The 15,246-nt window shown below is 32.0% G+C and overlaps 2 protein-coding genes across 3 annotated transcripts; both read left to right on the forward strand.

The window, feature by feature from the left end:
• Positions 1-4,075: 4,075 nt before the first annotated feature.
• LOC109807169 (LEAF RUST 10 DISEASE-RESISTANCE LOCUS RECEPTOR-LIKE PROTEIN KINASE-like 1.1) lies at positions 4,076-6,796 on the forward strand. 2 transcript variants are annotated; one of them, XM_083060279.1, is made up of 5 exons: positions 4,464-4,604; positions 4,687-4,846; positions 5,226-5,285; positions 5,364-5,612; positions 5,719-6,796. In XM_083060279.1, exons 2-5 carry the CDS (start codon positions 4,744-4,746, stop codon positions 6,669-6,671), a joined length of 1,365 nt encoding a protein of 454 aa, XP_082916405.1. In that variant the 5' UTR covers positions 4,464-4,604; positions 4,687-4,743; the 3' UTR covers positions 6,672-6,796. The 2 variants fall into 2 exon arrangements, with proteins under 2 accessions (XP_020225288.2, XP_082916405.1); XM_020369699.3 differs by having other exon boundaries at positions 4,076-4,846.
• Positions 6,797-7,957: 1,161 nt separating this feature from the next.
• On the forward strand, positions 7,958-12,197 carry LOC109818287 (LEAF RUST 10 DISEASE-RESISTANCE LOCUS RECEPTOR-LIKE PROTEIN KINASE-like 2.4). Its single transcript, XM_029268801.2, has 3 exons — positions 7,958-9,173; positions 9,851-9,895; positions 11,039-12,197. The coding sequence occupies exons 1-3, from the start codon at positions 8,468-8,470 to the stop codon at positions 12,109-12,111; spliced, it is 1,824 nt and encodes a 607-aa protein (XP_029124634.2). The 5' UTR covers positions 7,958-8,467; the 3' UTR covers positions 12,112-12,197.
• The last annotated feature ends 3,049 nt before the right edge of the window (positions 12,198-15,246 follow it).

Raw genomic sequence — 15,246 nt, forward strand, 5'->3', positions numbered from 1 at the left:
ACTCGGAATCTTCACCCGAGGTAAGGGAAGTTAGGATTTTGTGCTGGTTGTTGTTGAGTGAGTTAGAAACTCACGGATGGTGTGATTCTTGAGGAATTGATGGCTGTGTTTGAAAGATTTTCATTTTCGGGGTTTCGGGGAAAAGGGTGAAAATTTGGAGTTTTTCTATGATTGATGGTTGCATGTTGAAAAGCTGAAACCTTGTGGTGTTCTTGAAGGTGTTGGGTAAAAATGGGTGATCTCTTGAATTTTGGTGCATGCATGTTATGATTCTTGATGTTTTTGGGTTGCATGTGGTTGGTAGTGGTGCATTTGAGTTGTAGCATGGTTTGGGTCTCCTGGAATTGCAAGTTCATGGAGGATTTGAGTGAAAACGAAGGTGAAATCCATGAAGTTTTTGAAGTTCAGAAACCCACAGCTATAGCCGTGGAATCACAGCTATAGCCGTGGAAGAAAAATGCACTTGCAGGAACCCACAACTATAGCCGTGGATTCGCAGCCATAGCCGTGGGAAGGAAAAACGTGATGGCAGAGACTTGTAGCCATAGCTGTAGTTTTGCAGCCATAGCTGTGGAGAAAAATTGAAGTGGCAGAAACTTGCAGCTATGGCCGTGGATTTGCAGCCATGGCTGTGGAAGGGAAACTGAACTGGCAGAGAGTTGCAGCTAAAGCGCTGGATTGAGCGCTGCAGCGGTGGGTCTTGATGACCGAATTTGGTATTAAGGTCTTCATGAAAGTTGTAGCTTTGGATGTTAGCTTTCCAATGGCGCTGGAATCACTCAAAAAGGAGTTTTAGAACTCCAGATATGGCCGTTTTAGTGAAGAGGGGTCAAGCTGTCAGCATTAGTTATAGCTGTTTCGGTTTTTAAAATTTTTCACATGGTAGATGAAAGAATTAGGATTTGGGGTCTTCATGAGAGTTGTAGGAAATTTTCTTATCATTAATATGATATAAGGATGAACATGATAGGAGCATTATGACTCCAGATATTCTATAATTAGTAATGGTTTTCGTTTTACTATGAGTGATTACGATAAGTTGAAGGTTGTTTTGGATATGTTTTTTTATGAATATGTTGATAAGTTGAGTTGTATGTTGATAAGTTGAGTTGTATGTTGATAAGTTAAGTTGTATGTTGATAAGTTGAGTTGTACGTTGATGCGTTGATTTGTATAGTTGTGCAAGATTGATATTGGCTGAGTTGTTGTAGGCCTTAATGGCTGAGTTGTTGTAGGCCTTAATGGCTGAGTTGTTGTAGGCCTTAATGGCTGAGTTGTTGTAGGCCTAAATGGCTGAGTTGTGGTAGGCCTTAACGGCTGAGTTGTTGTAGGAGAATCTCCGAGGTGATATGCGTGACGACGCATTTTTATCTGATCGATGGTTGGTTGCATAGGTTGATTGGAAATTAGAATGTTGTCGTGTTGACGGTTGAAGTTGTGCTGATTATTAGAATTTTGCTGTATGTTGTTCTTTTTATACTAGCTTACCCTTGCTGTTTCCTTGTGGTTGGACTGCTATGATCGTACGATGTACGGGAGCAAAACAGGAGTAGGTGTTTTGGTTCGTGGTGAGTCGGCAGCTGGTACGCAGAGTTGGTCGTGTTTGATTGACATTTTGTTGTAACAGCTACTAGGTGTAGCAGTGGCTTATGTATTTTGTTGGTTGGATGTTTTAATACACTCTAATTCTAGTCGGATCGAGGCTTTGTATATTTTTATATTCTAGACCCTATAATTATATACTTGCTCTTTCTGTCTAGTGTTTCCAGTGTCTTGAGGTTGACTTGTAGTGACCAGTCGGGTCGTTACATTTAATAATGTAAGAACATAAAATAAATAAAATATGTTTTTAAAGTAAAGATAATATAAAATTAAAATATTCATTTTGTTTTTTAAATAATTTTATTTTTTCATTATAAAATATATAAACAAGGGATGATATTTTAAATCTATTTCATTCCAATCTATTTATCTAAGTTTTGGTCTATTGTGCTCTATTTTTCTACCATGAATTTAAATATAACCTTAGATAAACATTATATTTGAATTCTAATCTAATATAAATATAACTTATAATTTTATTTTATTCTTTTAATAGTTTAAAGTACAAAATTATTAACTAAAATTTCACAATAAATTAATTTTAATATTTTACTGTATGACAATTCATTTAATTACTATCTTTCAACAAACATTATCTCAAATAAATTTTTAAAAAATTTATTTTAAGAGTGACAATAATTAAAGTTTTGTTGTTATTAGTAATTGATGAACATTACATATATTTAAAATATTTATTCTTTTAGTGTAGTTTAATACTTTTAATATATCATTAATTTCTTTTGTAATCGTTTTTTCAATACCTTTACTTTAGTAAAAAAATAAAATAAAAATCAACAATTTTAAATTAATTTTCATTAAAAATTAAATGTTTCAATGTTTATACAATATTTTTTTTTCCAGTTAACTCTCTTTTAAATTTTTTAATTATTGGGATTCAAATAAAAAAAATGGTCAAAGTAATTCCATATTTCAAATATTGTTCATATAAGATAAGGTTTAAATAATCAAGGGGTTTAGCTTGTATACATATAATAAATTTTGTTCATATAATAAATTACTTTGATATGTATACAAACTAATCAATGTCAAGAGAATTAATTATTTAATAAGAGCGAAAAAGATGTATCTTGAACTGAATGTGTAATATTAACAGTGTCATCTTCATAATTTTTTTTATAGATAATATTATTTTTATAAAATTTAACTATACATTCATTTTAATGTAATTATTCTTTATCGGAGTTCAAAGCAAAAATAAAATAATTTTCCCTATAAATTTTCAAACGAGTAAAGAGTCTTATTAAATAAATTATAATAACATCCATATACATATTTTTAAATCGAATAATATTACTAAAAAATTAATTATAATTAATATAGTAAAATTTATAACCTGATTGAGACCTTAGGTGACTTCCTCGTGATCTTGAGGTACTCTTTTTACATCTCTCATGACATGATTCTTGTTCTTGAGGTGTTGTTATTCATTACTTAATTGGGCTAATAGATTATCGATCTATTCAACTAATGGCCTAATATGGTATTTGTGGGACCTAAACATGAGATACTAGTCCATAACATTTATATGAAAACGGTCTCATAAAATATATGAACTTTGTCGAATTAGATTTTTTTTATATTAACTAAAAATATTTGTTATCATAAAAAAACGATTTAGCAATAATGAAATTCTCAATGTTTAAATCAATTGAGGCATAGTTGTTCTAATTTAAGTGATAATTACACACACAAAAAAGCAATATATATTAACATTAATCTCTTACATTTATCTACACCTTGTTGAAAAAAATTGTTTGGTTAGGTGTCCCAGCCCATCATATGAACCGTCGATCATATTGTAGCCTTACGATTAAATTCAAACTCTCATCATTGTATTTGGTTAGGAGCATAGCTAAAAGAATTTCAGCAGCGGTAGGAAATTATGTCTTCATTTCGTTGGTGGGAAATCCTGGTGCCAATGAAATGTACTTATGACTATGTCATGACGCGTTTTTCAAAATATCTATACTTATACCCTGACCTTGACCTCTACCATTAGTCATTTCGTAATTATGTACTAAACCCCCAAACCCCGTCTCATTGCCTGTTTCATTATCATATGTGCCCAACATGTAATCTCGTAATTATTTATGAAAATTTTAAAAAAGTACTCTCAAACCAATAAAACTCATAATTTCCCCCCCTCTTTTAACAGTTTTAGGTTCCAAATACCATTTGTTTGCCCTTCTAAGTTCTAGCTGCCACTTTGTTGCGATCTTCATACTCAAGTTTTCTCAAAAGTCCCACTTTGTGGTGTATAGTTAATAGGAGAAATTGAAAGGAAAAGGTTGTGGGTGAAGCTTCATTGTCATGATAATGAAGACAATAAATGTATCTACATGTATTTTTCTCCAAGTCTTCCCTTGCTCATTTCAAAGTCAACTTGCGAGTCAAAGACGTTCTTTTAGATGAGTTCATTCATGAGAATTATATATTGTGAAGGCGGGATAGTTGCGTAAGATTAAGAACATTAAGTATAACATCACCTATCACTTGGGAATTGGGATGGCTCCAGTTGATTTGTTCTGTTTCCTCTTCTTCTCTCACCTTGTAATCATTCTCTCTGCTGGTTATGGAAATGGGCACCAAGATTGTCCACACTCCTTTACTTGTGGCCATCTTGGTACTTTCTATTACCCTTTCACCAAGGCAGAACAACCACACTGTGGCTTGCTACCGATACATGATTGTGATAATCCTCATTCACCCATTATAACGATCCAGCTGGAGAAAAATGGAAAAAACTTAGAGCTTAATGGCATCACGCAGCAGAATGCGATTTCGATTTTGGATGAAGATTTTCATAAGAGTTTACAACAAAACACTTGCGGCACTTTGAACAATAATTATAGTCTTCCTTCCCCTTCTCCTTTGTATTCTATTTATATAAAATATAACGTAACCCTGTTCCGATGCAAACAGGGCCTCAAAATCAACCAACCACCAAAACATTATTTGAAATACCCGTGCCATGGCTATGAGTATGATATTTATTATGACAGCCTTCCCTCTCCAAATAATGAGGAGGCTCATAACTTATTCTCATCCTGCTCAGTTTTTCAGTTACCATCAAAAGACAAGACGGATACCAAAGACATTCTATCGTTTGTAACTGCTGAGATGGTTCTTCAAGTAGTATTATCTAATGATTGTGATGAGTGCTATAATCACAGAGGAGGCCAATGTCGGCTTGACAGCAATCAAAAGTTCTACTGCGACACAGGTACGCTCTGCATCAATTTCTCACATATTCCTTAATCCATTCGAATATTTCCTTGTCTTCGGTACAGCAAGATTTCTAGACCAGACCAGTAGTGAGATTGTCACGGATGAAGTCTCGTCTTAGACGTGGCTGTACTTAGTTTTATTTATTTATTTTTTAAAATTTTGGCCGTTGATTGAGCATTTCATTATTTTTTATTTACCACTTGTGTCTTAAGTGTCAAGAGTGCTAACTTGACTGCATTACGTTACCCAGTTACTGGTATCAAGGCAATTAGTGAATTAGAATTAGTCCAACTGTCATAAATTTCCTCTTTAGACTGATGTTCTTTGCTTTATATTTTTTACTTATAAACATCTTCAATGAACTTCATCTGCAGGGTCAAAAAAGAGTAAGGATAAAATTTTAAAATTGAAGCTGATACTCGGACTTGTAACAGGTAACGTTCGCAATATTTTCTCTTTCAAAATATTTTTACAGGGAGTGATATTTGGAATTTATGATCCCCTTGTTGCAGGTTTAAGTGTTATATTCTCAGTTATTCTAATCATTGGATGCATACGTAAACACAGTCCTTCGAACCCCCAATCCCAATCAAGAAACAGACACACGGATGTAATTGATCCAAGATCAAATCCAGACCCAGAAAATGGGAGGGTCTACTTTGGAATCCCTCTCTTCTCTTACAAGGAGCTTGAAGAAGCTACATATAATTTCCACCACGCCAGACAACTCGGAAGTGGAGGCTTTGGAACAGTTTACTATGGTAAATTAAACCATTCCCTCACCACTCTCTCTTTATTGATGGTACTTGTAGTTCATTATTTTGTTAAAATAAAAGAATAACTAGTGATATGATCTCTAACAATCAGGAAAACTTCGAGATGGAAGAGAAGTTGCTGTGAAACGCCTATATGAGCACAACTGCAGGCGAGTAGAACAGTTCATGAACGAAGTTCACATCCTCACACGCTTGCGCCACAGGAATCTGGTGTCCCTCTATGGCTGCACCTCACGTCAAAGCCACGAACTACTTCTTGTGTACGAACATGTTCCAAACGGCACCGTAGCATGCCATCTCCACGGTGATTTAGCTAGGCGCGGCACTCTTCCGTGGCACATAAGAATGAAAATCGCCATAGAGACGGCAAGTGCATTGGCTTATCTCCATGCTTCTGACACCATCCACCGTGATGTGAAAACCATGAACATTCTCCTTAACGAAAGTTTCAGCGTTAAGGTTGCAGACTTTGGTCTTTCAAGGTTGTTCCCTAACGATGTCACGCATGTCTCCACTGCCCCACTAGGGACCCCGGGTTATGTTGACCCGGAATATCACCAATGCTACCAGCTTACAAACAAGAGTGATGTGTATAGTTTTGGGGTTGTGCTTATTGAGCTAGTATCATCTAAGCCAGCTATCGATATGAACAGGCATAGGGATGAGATTAACTTGTCTAGTTTAGCCATAAAGAAGATTCAGCAAAGTGCATTTAGTGAGCTGGTTGATCCTTCTCTTGGTTTTGATTCGGACATTGAGGTGAAGAGGATGATGGTTTCGGTGGCGGAATTGGCTTTTCAGTGTTTGCAACGGGACAAGGAATTGAGACCCTCTATGGATGAGGTTTTGAAGGTGCTCATGAGGATTGAAAGTGGGAAGGATATGGCTGAGCATATGGATGAAGAAGATTTGCGTCCACCCTCTCTACCTTCCCCAGATTGGGACGAGAATCCATTGTTCAAGAAGATCATGGCACATCCTTCACCTAAAGCCGTGACTGATACATGGCATAGTCAATCTACTACGCCTAATGTTAGTGCTTAATTAATTTTAACGCACTTATCATTGTAAATGAGTTTACTATGTTTTTTTTTTGGTGGTACGTGGATTATAGGATATGAGGTGAATTTTATATACTGAAATTAAATGATAACAGAATTTATTATTTACTTTCTTCAGAGTTGGATGACTTAATTCTAGTCACTAAACAAAAAAAAAAAGGAAAAATTGTTAAAATTAAAACTTTGTGGTAAGCTTGCTTCTGAGTGAAATTAAAGTTAATTGACAAGTTCATGCATATTATTGTTATGCAAATCTGCGTAGAATCATTGTACTCGGTCTAGTGGTAAAAGTTAGGATAATATATACTATATACAATATTTATCGTTATAAATGTAAGGTTTTTATTTTTTTAAAAATGTTAAATTGAGAATGTTAATTTATATACTTGGATTATTATTTACTCCCTTCATTTCATATTTTTATGATGCCGATAGGTTTTTTTTTATCCCGCAAGAGAAGTATTTAATTTTGATTTGTGACATGTCCTGAAAAAGTACAAAAATTGTTTATGTAGAATTTTTTTATATATATTATAACCGACAAATATTATTCTTCATAATATAATTATAAAATATATAAAATAAATTATATATAATTATCTTATTTATATAAAATGATAAGTATATATTTTTTAATTGAATTACGCAACTAAAAATATAAATTGGAAAAGCATAAAGAGTTTACTTTTTATTGTACTTTCACTTCATTATCGGTAACTGAAGGCTTTTATTTCCTGTAAGGACATATGCATATACAATATTTAGACAAAATATGAAGAATAAAACATATTATCTTTTTTAAATATTTATAAATTTTTATGGCATATGTTTTGTAAATTAAAAATGATAGATAAATATATTAAAAATTATAGAATAATATTGACTAAAATATATAAAATTATAGATTATAAATTTACTTGTAGAGTAAAAGTTATTAGACTAGTTCATAAGTAAAATCAAATGATCTTAAATAAAAACGCATATATACTTATTTATAATTTAACTTTTTAAATTAATGTTAATTTATAAAGAACTATTTTTTTTCCTATAAGTGCTTTTGGAGTAGTTTATTAAATCCTGAATTTTAGGACTCAAAGTTCTGAAAAACGCAAAATATCTGTGAGCCAACGCGTTTTGACAGAGGAGAATGAAGCCAACGTGTTTCTGACGCATTGACACAGCCACACATGGTTGCAACTTGGCAGCACCTTCAATCATATTATATCCGTTCTAAAAACTTTGTCCCCTCTCGTTAATTTTCTACACTCTATCTAAACTCATATGATAAATTTTCCAAAGTTGGGTGCATTATGGAGTGTGGACCTTTTGTCTATGAAAACATCAAAATCATCATTCCATTCCAGTCCACCGTGATCTTCATTTTTTCCACAAACTTTCCGCATTGATTAGTTTCATTTTGAGTCACCTTGTACAATAAGTTTAACAAGCATTTCATTATATTTGTAAAAACAAACAAAAACGCACAAAACGTAGACTCCCAACGGTGACTTTGAAATCGTCAAGAGACTTGAGTTTTAAAATGGCTTGCACGTTAAATCAGTACCTTTGATTAATTTTTTTTTACTTTTTAGCTTTATCATGATTAATTTTAAAATCATTACAAAATTTTAACTTTTCAAAAATTACAATTACTCTAAATTGAACCTTTCAATATTTTTGTCTCGGCAAATTTTTCACTATAAAAAGGCACAATTGTTGTTTGATGCATTGAATGCGTTTTCCTTCCTTGGTTTTATCTTTTCTTGTTTGGCATTCCTGATGGTCCCTGTTCTTATTTTGAAATCAGTAATAATAATTTTGTCCCAGCTTGTTGTTGCAGCTCAGGATGGAAAGTGTCCAGCCTCTTGGGATTGTGGAGATCTTGGCCAGATTAAGTTTCCTTTCACAACCACACTGCAACCACACTGTGGCGTACTGCCCATACGTGGTTGTGAACAAAAAGACCCCCAGGCTTCCAAAACCATTCAACTCAACAATCCAACACTAAGATCCTACAACGTTCTACAAGTTGAACCTCGTACCATAATCATCAAAGACGATGCTCAATATCATTATTTGCAAACCAACAATTGCACACTCTTCACAAACAATTTTACTCTTCCTCACGCCTCTCATTTAGCTTCTTTCTACATCAAATATAATATCACTATCTTCAGATGCAATCGTTCCCTCAACGCCACACTTCCCAAATATATTTATAAATATTCAAATTGTTCTGACTACGATATCTACTATGGTCCTCCAAATACTGAAATTCCTTTGGGCTTCAAGTGGCCAAGCTTTTTAGCACCATGTTCAACCATTCAGCTTGCAGTACAAGCAAAACCTACTAGCAACCCCTTTCAATTTCTGTCTGCTAGTATCGCTATTGAAGTTCGATTATCTGATACTTGTGAAAGCTGCCTTAATCGCGGAGAAGGCCAATGTTTACTAGACAGTAAAGGAAATTTCTATTGCGCCAAAGGTATGCAAATTTTCTTTTTATATTTTCGGGTTAAAAATGTGTAGGGGTGGAGAGGATGTCACAATCAAGTTCAGGGTATGCCATAAGACTTAACCAAAGGTTACAACTTACAACAAATTAACTTTCAAATAAAGGATTATTGGAAAATATCTAATTCAAAAAAATTTATTTCGACGAATGTTGTCTCATTAACTGTATCTTAACTTAATTAGCATCTAGCTAGCACATACCACGATGCATAGAATTAGCCCAATCAAAGCGTTCTGCCTTCGGTATTGTAATGTGCCTCACACTTGTCTTTAATTAATCTTTACCGTTTTCTATATATTATTGAAGTTCGATTATCTGATACTTGTGAAAACTGCCTTAATCGCGGAGAAAGCCAATGTTTACTTGACAGTAAAGGAAATTTCCATTGCGCCAAAGGTATGCACAAATACTTTGGATTCCACACACATACTATACATTATTCTCTATCTCATATATAAATTAACATAATATCTAATTTAGAATTAGCCAAAGGTAGGTGATCAGCCAAACTCGGCTAAATTTTGAGAACAAATTAAACATTTGCTCTGTATTCGTGTTCTTTGACTTCCGGGAGGAATTTTAACATTTGATTTCGTTTCAAATGATTTTAACCAAAATAGTAGCTAATTGTTTTCTAACTTTTGCAGGGAGTAGAAATTGGATTGTGAAAATGATACTAGGACTCGGACTAGGTAATACAAGTAGATTAATTTTCATTTTCATTAGTGTCTTTATGCAAAATAAATAATAAATCATGTATATTATATATTAAGAGTTAATCATTTATAAATTGCCAGTATAAAGTTTTTTTATACTGGCAACCAATTATATCTTTTAATTGTACCATGTCACTGTAACATATTTATTTTTAACAGTGACATGACACAATTAAAAGATATAATTGGTTGTTAGTGTAAAAAAACTTTACACTGATAATGTATAGACGATTAACTCATATTTTAAAGGATGCTAATAATTGTTTTACTTAAGGAGTATTTTTTAGTGTCGCACTAGTGTTTTAAGGTTTTATTTTAAATTAATCTAATTCGACTAGAAGTAAGTAAAGTTTGACTAAAGATTATTTTTGTGAAGAATCAAATTCAGACACTGTCCTAACGGTTTGACATTGAATTCAACACATTAGGTACTTGTGTCTAACTCCTTAATTACTTAAGGAGTATTTGATATATCATATTTAATATTTTTAATTACTAAAATGTAAGAACAGTAAAAAAAGTTACTAAAATGAAAGAACTAAATTATTTTTATGCTTTTAATATAATAACTATATTTTATCAAATACTTTCTATTTTATTTGTTTAAGGGTATTCGGTTTCACTCTCCACTATCAAAGTGTATAATCCACTGAGTTTTTCTTTCTTTTTTAACAACATCATTTGTTTTTGTCTCTTTTATGCATCCTGGAAAGTAAAATTTCAATTCGGAATTCCTATCCTATCTCCAAATTCCTTCCATGTATACTGGCCACTGTGATTTTGCCTTAGTCCTTCACTCCAAACTCCAAAGTCTTTAACTCAGTTGTAAATCAGTCTTAAACTAAAGCATTATTATAGTTCTTTATTGTTCTTGATTACTAAAAGGTGCAAAACATAAGCAGCTGCACTTAAAGCAGCCGTAAGATCAAAATTAGCTGCACATCTGCCAAGTTCTGGCTTTCTTGTGCCTTACGTTCCTAGCCTAATAATAGATCTGGCTTGAAATCATTAGTTATTAGTTATGTAGAGAAGGATATCCAAAATTTGTTCTACTTCACTGTATAACATTACTTTCTTATACTTCTAAATTAATCTTTCTAATTTGAATAACTTATCCAGCTGTTACAGTTGTTCTATTGCTAGCGACGATTAAGATCTTCTATACAAAATGGAGGAAGCAAAATCCAACCAATCAACGGATTGAGGTGTTTCTGAAAAGACATAGACCTCTTCAACTCAAGAGGTATGGTTATTCTGAGATAAAGAAAGTGACCAACTCCTTCGGAAACAAATTAGGCCAAGGGGGGTTCGGTAGTGTATACAAAGGAAAATTACAGGATGGACGTTATGTTGCAGTCAAGATCCTAAATGAGTTAAAAGATAGTGGTGAGGAATTTATCAATGAAGTTGCAAGTATTAGCAGAACTTCTCATATTAACATTGTTACACTTTTGGGGTTCTGTTTCGAAGGTTCTAAACGGGCTTTAATTTATGAGTTTATGTCTAATGGATCACTCGAGAAGTTTATCTTTCAAGAAAATGCTCAAGTGACAGATCATCAATTGGACTGTCAAACGATGTATGATATTGCAATCGGTGTTGCTCGAGGACTAGAATACCTGCATAAAGGTTGCAATACTAAAATTTTACATTTTGACATAAAACCTCATAACATTCTGTTGGATGAGAATTTCAATCCCAAGATTTCAGATTTTGGACTTGCAAAAATATGTACAAGAAAAGAAAGTATAATATCAATATTTGGCGCTAGAGGAACAGCAGGCTATATAGCACCAGAAGTTTTTTCGAGGAATTTTGGTGCAGTGTCACATAAATCAGATGTTTACAGTTATGGAATGATGGTGTTAGAAATAGTTGGAGGAAGAAAGAATATTAAGGCTGAAGTAGACCGGTCGAGTGAAATATATTTTCCTCATTGGATTTACAATCGTCTTGAACCAAATCAAGAGCTTGGTTTAGAAAACATAAGAAGTGAGAGTGATGAGAAAATGGTGAGAAAGATGACAATAGTGGGCTTATGGTGCATACAAACTCATCCTTCTACTCGACCAGCCATAAGTGAAGTGTTGGAAATGCTAGAAAGTAAAGTTGAGACCTTGCAAATTCCACCTAAACCTTTTCTCTCGTCTCCTTCAACCTCTCCAGTCAAATTATCATGTGAGACATTGTAGTTTGGGACTTGTGAGAATACTGTATAAGATGAAGAAAATGTTGAAAATTAATATATATATATAATTATTTAGTTTTTATCAATCAATTTTATTCTCTCTCATATGTGCGCATTTGTATTGACCAATTCTCCTTGATTTTTATCAATTCCTCTTAACGGCATAACAATAACATTTTGAATGTTATTTTGACTAAAGGCATGGTACAATTTTATTTTCTGAAAAACCTGCTGCATATCGTTGGTGTGCACGTTGCTTACTTTTAGATTAACACTTGGGGTCCAATTTTTAAAATTTTTCAAAATTAAGCACATGTTGGTGCATCTATATATAGGTGTCTAAGTAAAAGAAAAAAATACACACAACAATTCACTTATATCTTTCTCTTAAAATTATTTCTACTAATAAAATATAATTTTTGAAGTAGTGTTCTTTGGTTTAAAAATCTTTTGTTGTACTTGAACGATCTAACGAGTTGACCTATCTTGCAAGAGGAGTGCACTATAAGATTTAAAATTACCAATGCAGTAAAGAGTTTTCTCTCTAAGAATAACACTCTGCATGTTTCAACTCAAACTACTCTAATCTTGTTATTTATGATTTTAATTTACTTTTTGTACTTGATCCGTTGTTACTAATTGTTTTATTTTTAATTTTGAAGTATTCATTATGTTGTTAATATTGACTTTCTTGATAAATTTAAGTATTTATTTTTTAAGTGCTCTATTAAATTTTTAATAACAACAATCTTAGAGAGAAAATTCTTTTCTTGTTCAATATCAACATGTTTACAATGGATATTTTAAAGTCTTTGAGCAATAAGGCAAAAAACATAATGGTGAAATTTTTTTGATGTTGGCAACAAGTCAACAACTGATGAAATTTTAGCTAACAGAACTAGGGTTGTTTTTTGTCATTTTAAATGGAAATCTTGAAAGAAGTTCTAATAGTGTTGTGGTTAAAGTAAACTCTTCTGATGATACTTCTAGTGATAAAAATATTTTGAGTCATGATCGTATTTTAAGTACTCTATATGATAATATTTATATAATATTTTTTCATACAAAAAACTGCTTTGAAGTTATGAGATGCTCTTGAACTAAAATATGGTTTTGTTGAAAATGTTTTAAGAAAATACTCTTGTGAAATAATGATTTATTTTAAAATGGAAGATGAAAAACCTTTTTTTGACCAAGTTCATGAATTTGAAAATATTATTTATGACATGAAGATGAAAGAAATTACTTTGCCTGACATAATGCTTGTTAGTTTTTCAATTTCTAAATTTCCTCTTTCTTGGTCCGTATTTACAAGAAGCCTTAAGCATAAACTTGATCATTTCACTTTTTTTTGACTTATTGGCTTCTTTACGAATTGAAGATAAACATCGTATTTCACAAAAGGATTCTCATTAACCTCATTTTCAGGCTAAGGCCCATTTAGTGGAAAATTCTAATAAGCTTAAACAAAAGTTTTTCAAACAAATTTGGTTTTTCTAATAATAAGTTTGGTCAAAGCTCCCATTTCTCCAAAAATAAAAACAAGGCTTTTTATAACAACTACAAATCAAAGAGTAAAATTCAAGAAAATGAGTCCTTCTACTTTGGCTGTGGAAGAAACAATCATTTTGCTAAGAATTGTTTTCATCGTCGTCATCAACCAAAAGATACTACATTTGATCCCAAATCATCTTCTCAGCCTCAGGCTAATGTTATTATCGCTAATGCTAACTCAGATTCCCCATCTAACAGATATCATGTCATTAGCCCAAAGTTAAATTTTATTTATAACTCAAATGATTGGTGGATTAACTCTAGAGCTAATGTTTATGTGTCTGTTGATAAAAAATTATTTTCTCCGTATCAGGAATGTGGAACACGTAATGTGAGCATGGGAAATCGGATCCTAGCACGTGTTATTGGTCTAGGTTGAGTAGAATTAGAATTATCTTCAAGAAATTGTTTTGTTTTAGAGGAAGTCTTTCATGTTTATGAAATTAGAAAAAAATTGATTGGTGTTGCTTTGTTAGTTCAACAAGGTTTTAAAGTTGTTTTTGAATCCAATAGAGTTGTAATTCTCGACATGGTTCTTTTGTTAGGAAATGATATGTTTGTGATGGTTTGTTTAAACTTAATTTCATGTTATCTTTTATTAATAAACATTCTAGCATTTCTTCATCATCTATTTCAAATGTTGAATGTTGTGACACTTGGCATGGTAGACTTGGACATATTAACTTGAATTCTATTAAAAGAATGATAACTCTTGATTTTATGCCTAAATCTTTTAATGAATTGAAATAAAAATGTGAAGTTTGTGTTCAAGCTAAACAACCTAGAAAATCCTTTCAAAATTTTGTCCAAAAGAAAACTTGCTTGCTTGAACTCATTCATAGTGATATATATGATAACAATGATGTTATTACTCGTGGTGGAAAGAAACACTTTATTACCTTCATTGATGACTTCTCAAAATATTGTTATATATACTTGATTATTTATAAAAGTGAGTTATTTGATAAATTCAAAGTTTATAAAGTAGAAGTTGAAAATCAATTAGAAAGGAAAATTAAAATTCTTCATTATGATAAAGGAAGAGAATATTCTTCTAGTGAAATAGGTGAATTTTTTGAATCACATGACATTATTCATGAAATCACTCCACCCTATGCTCATTAATCTAATAGAATTGTTGAAAGAAAAAATTGTACTCTATTAGACATGATAAATGTTATACTTATAAGTTCTGATTTGCCTGATAATTTGTGAGGGAAAGTTTTTTTTTACTGCATGTCATATTTTGAATAAAATTCCTTATAAAATTCAGATAAAACGCTTTATGAACTTTGGAAAAATAGAAAACCAAATTTGAAATATCTAAAAGTGTAGGGATGTCTTGCAAAGGTGAATATTCATATTAATAAGAAGAAAAAAAATTGGTCTTAAGACTGTTGATTGTCTTTTTTTTTTGAATATTCTTTACATAGTACTACTTATAGATTTTTAGTTATTAATTTTAAAGTCGTTGAAATTTCTAATAATATAATTATAGAATTTAGAGATATGTTTTCTTTGAAAATATTTTTCCTTTGAAGAATAAATTTTCTAAACCTATTTATGATACTTTTAACTCTGTTTT

The sequence above is a fragment of the Cajanus cajan genome, chromosome 7 (assembly GCF_000230855.2).
Source record: "Cajanus cajan strain Asha chromosome 7, NIPB_CcT2T_4, whole genome shotgun sequence".
Taxonomy (NCBI): domain Eukaryota; kingdom Viridiplantae; phylum Streptophyta; class Magnoliopsida; order Fabales; family Fabaceae; genus Cajanus; species Cajanus cajan.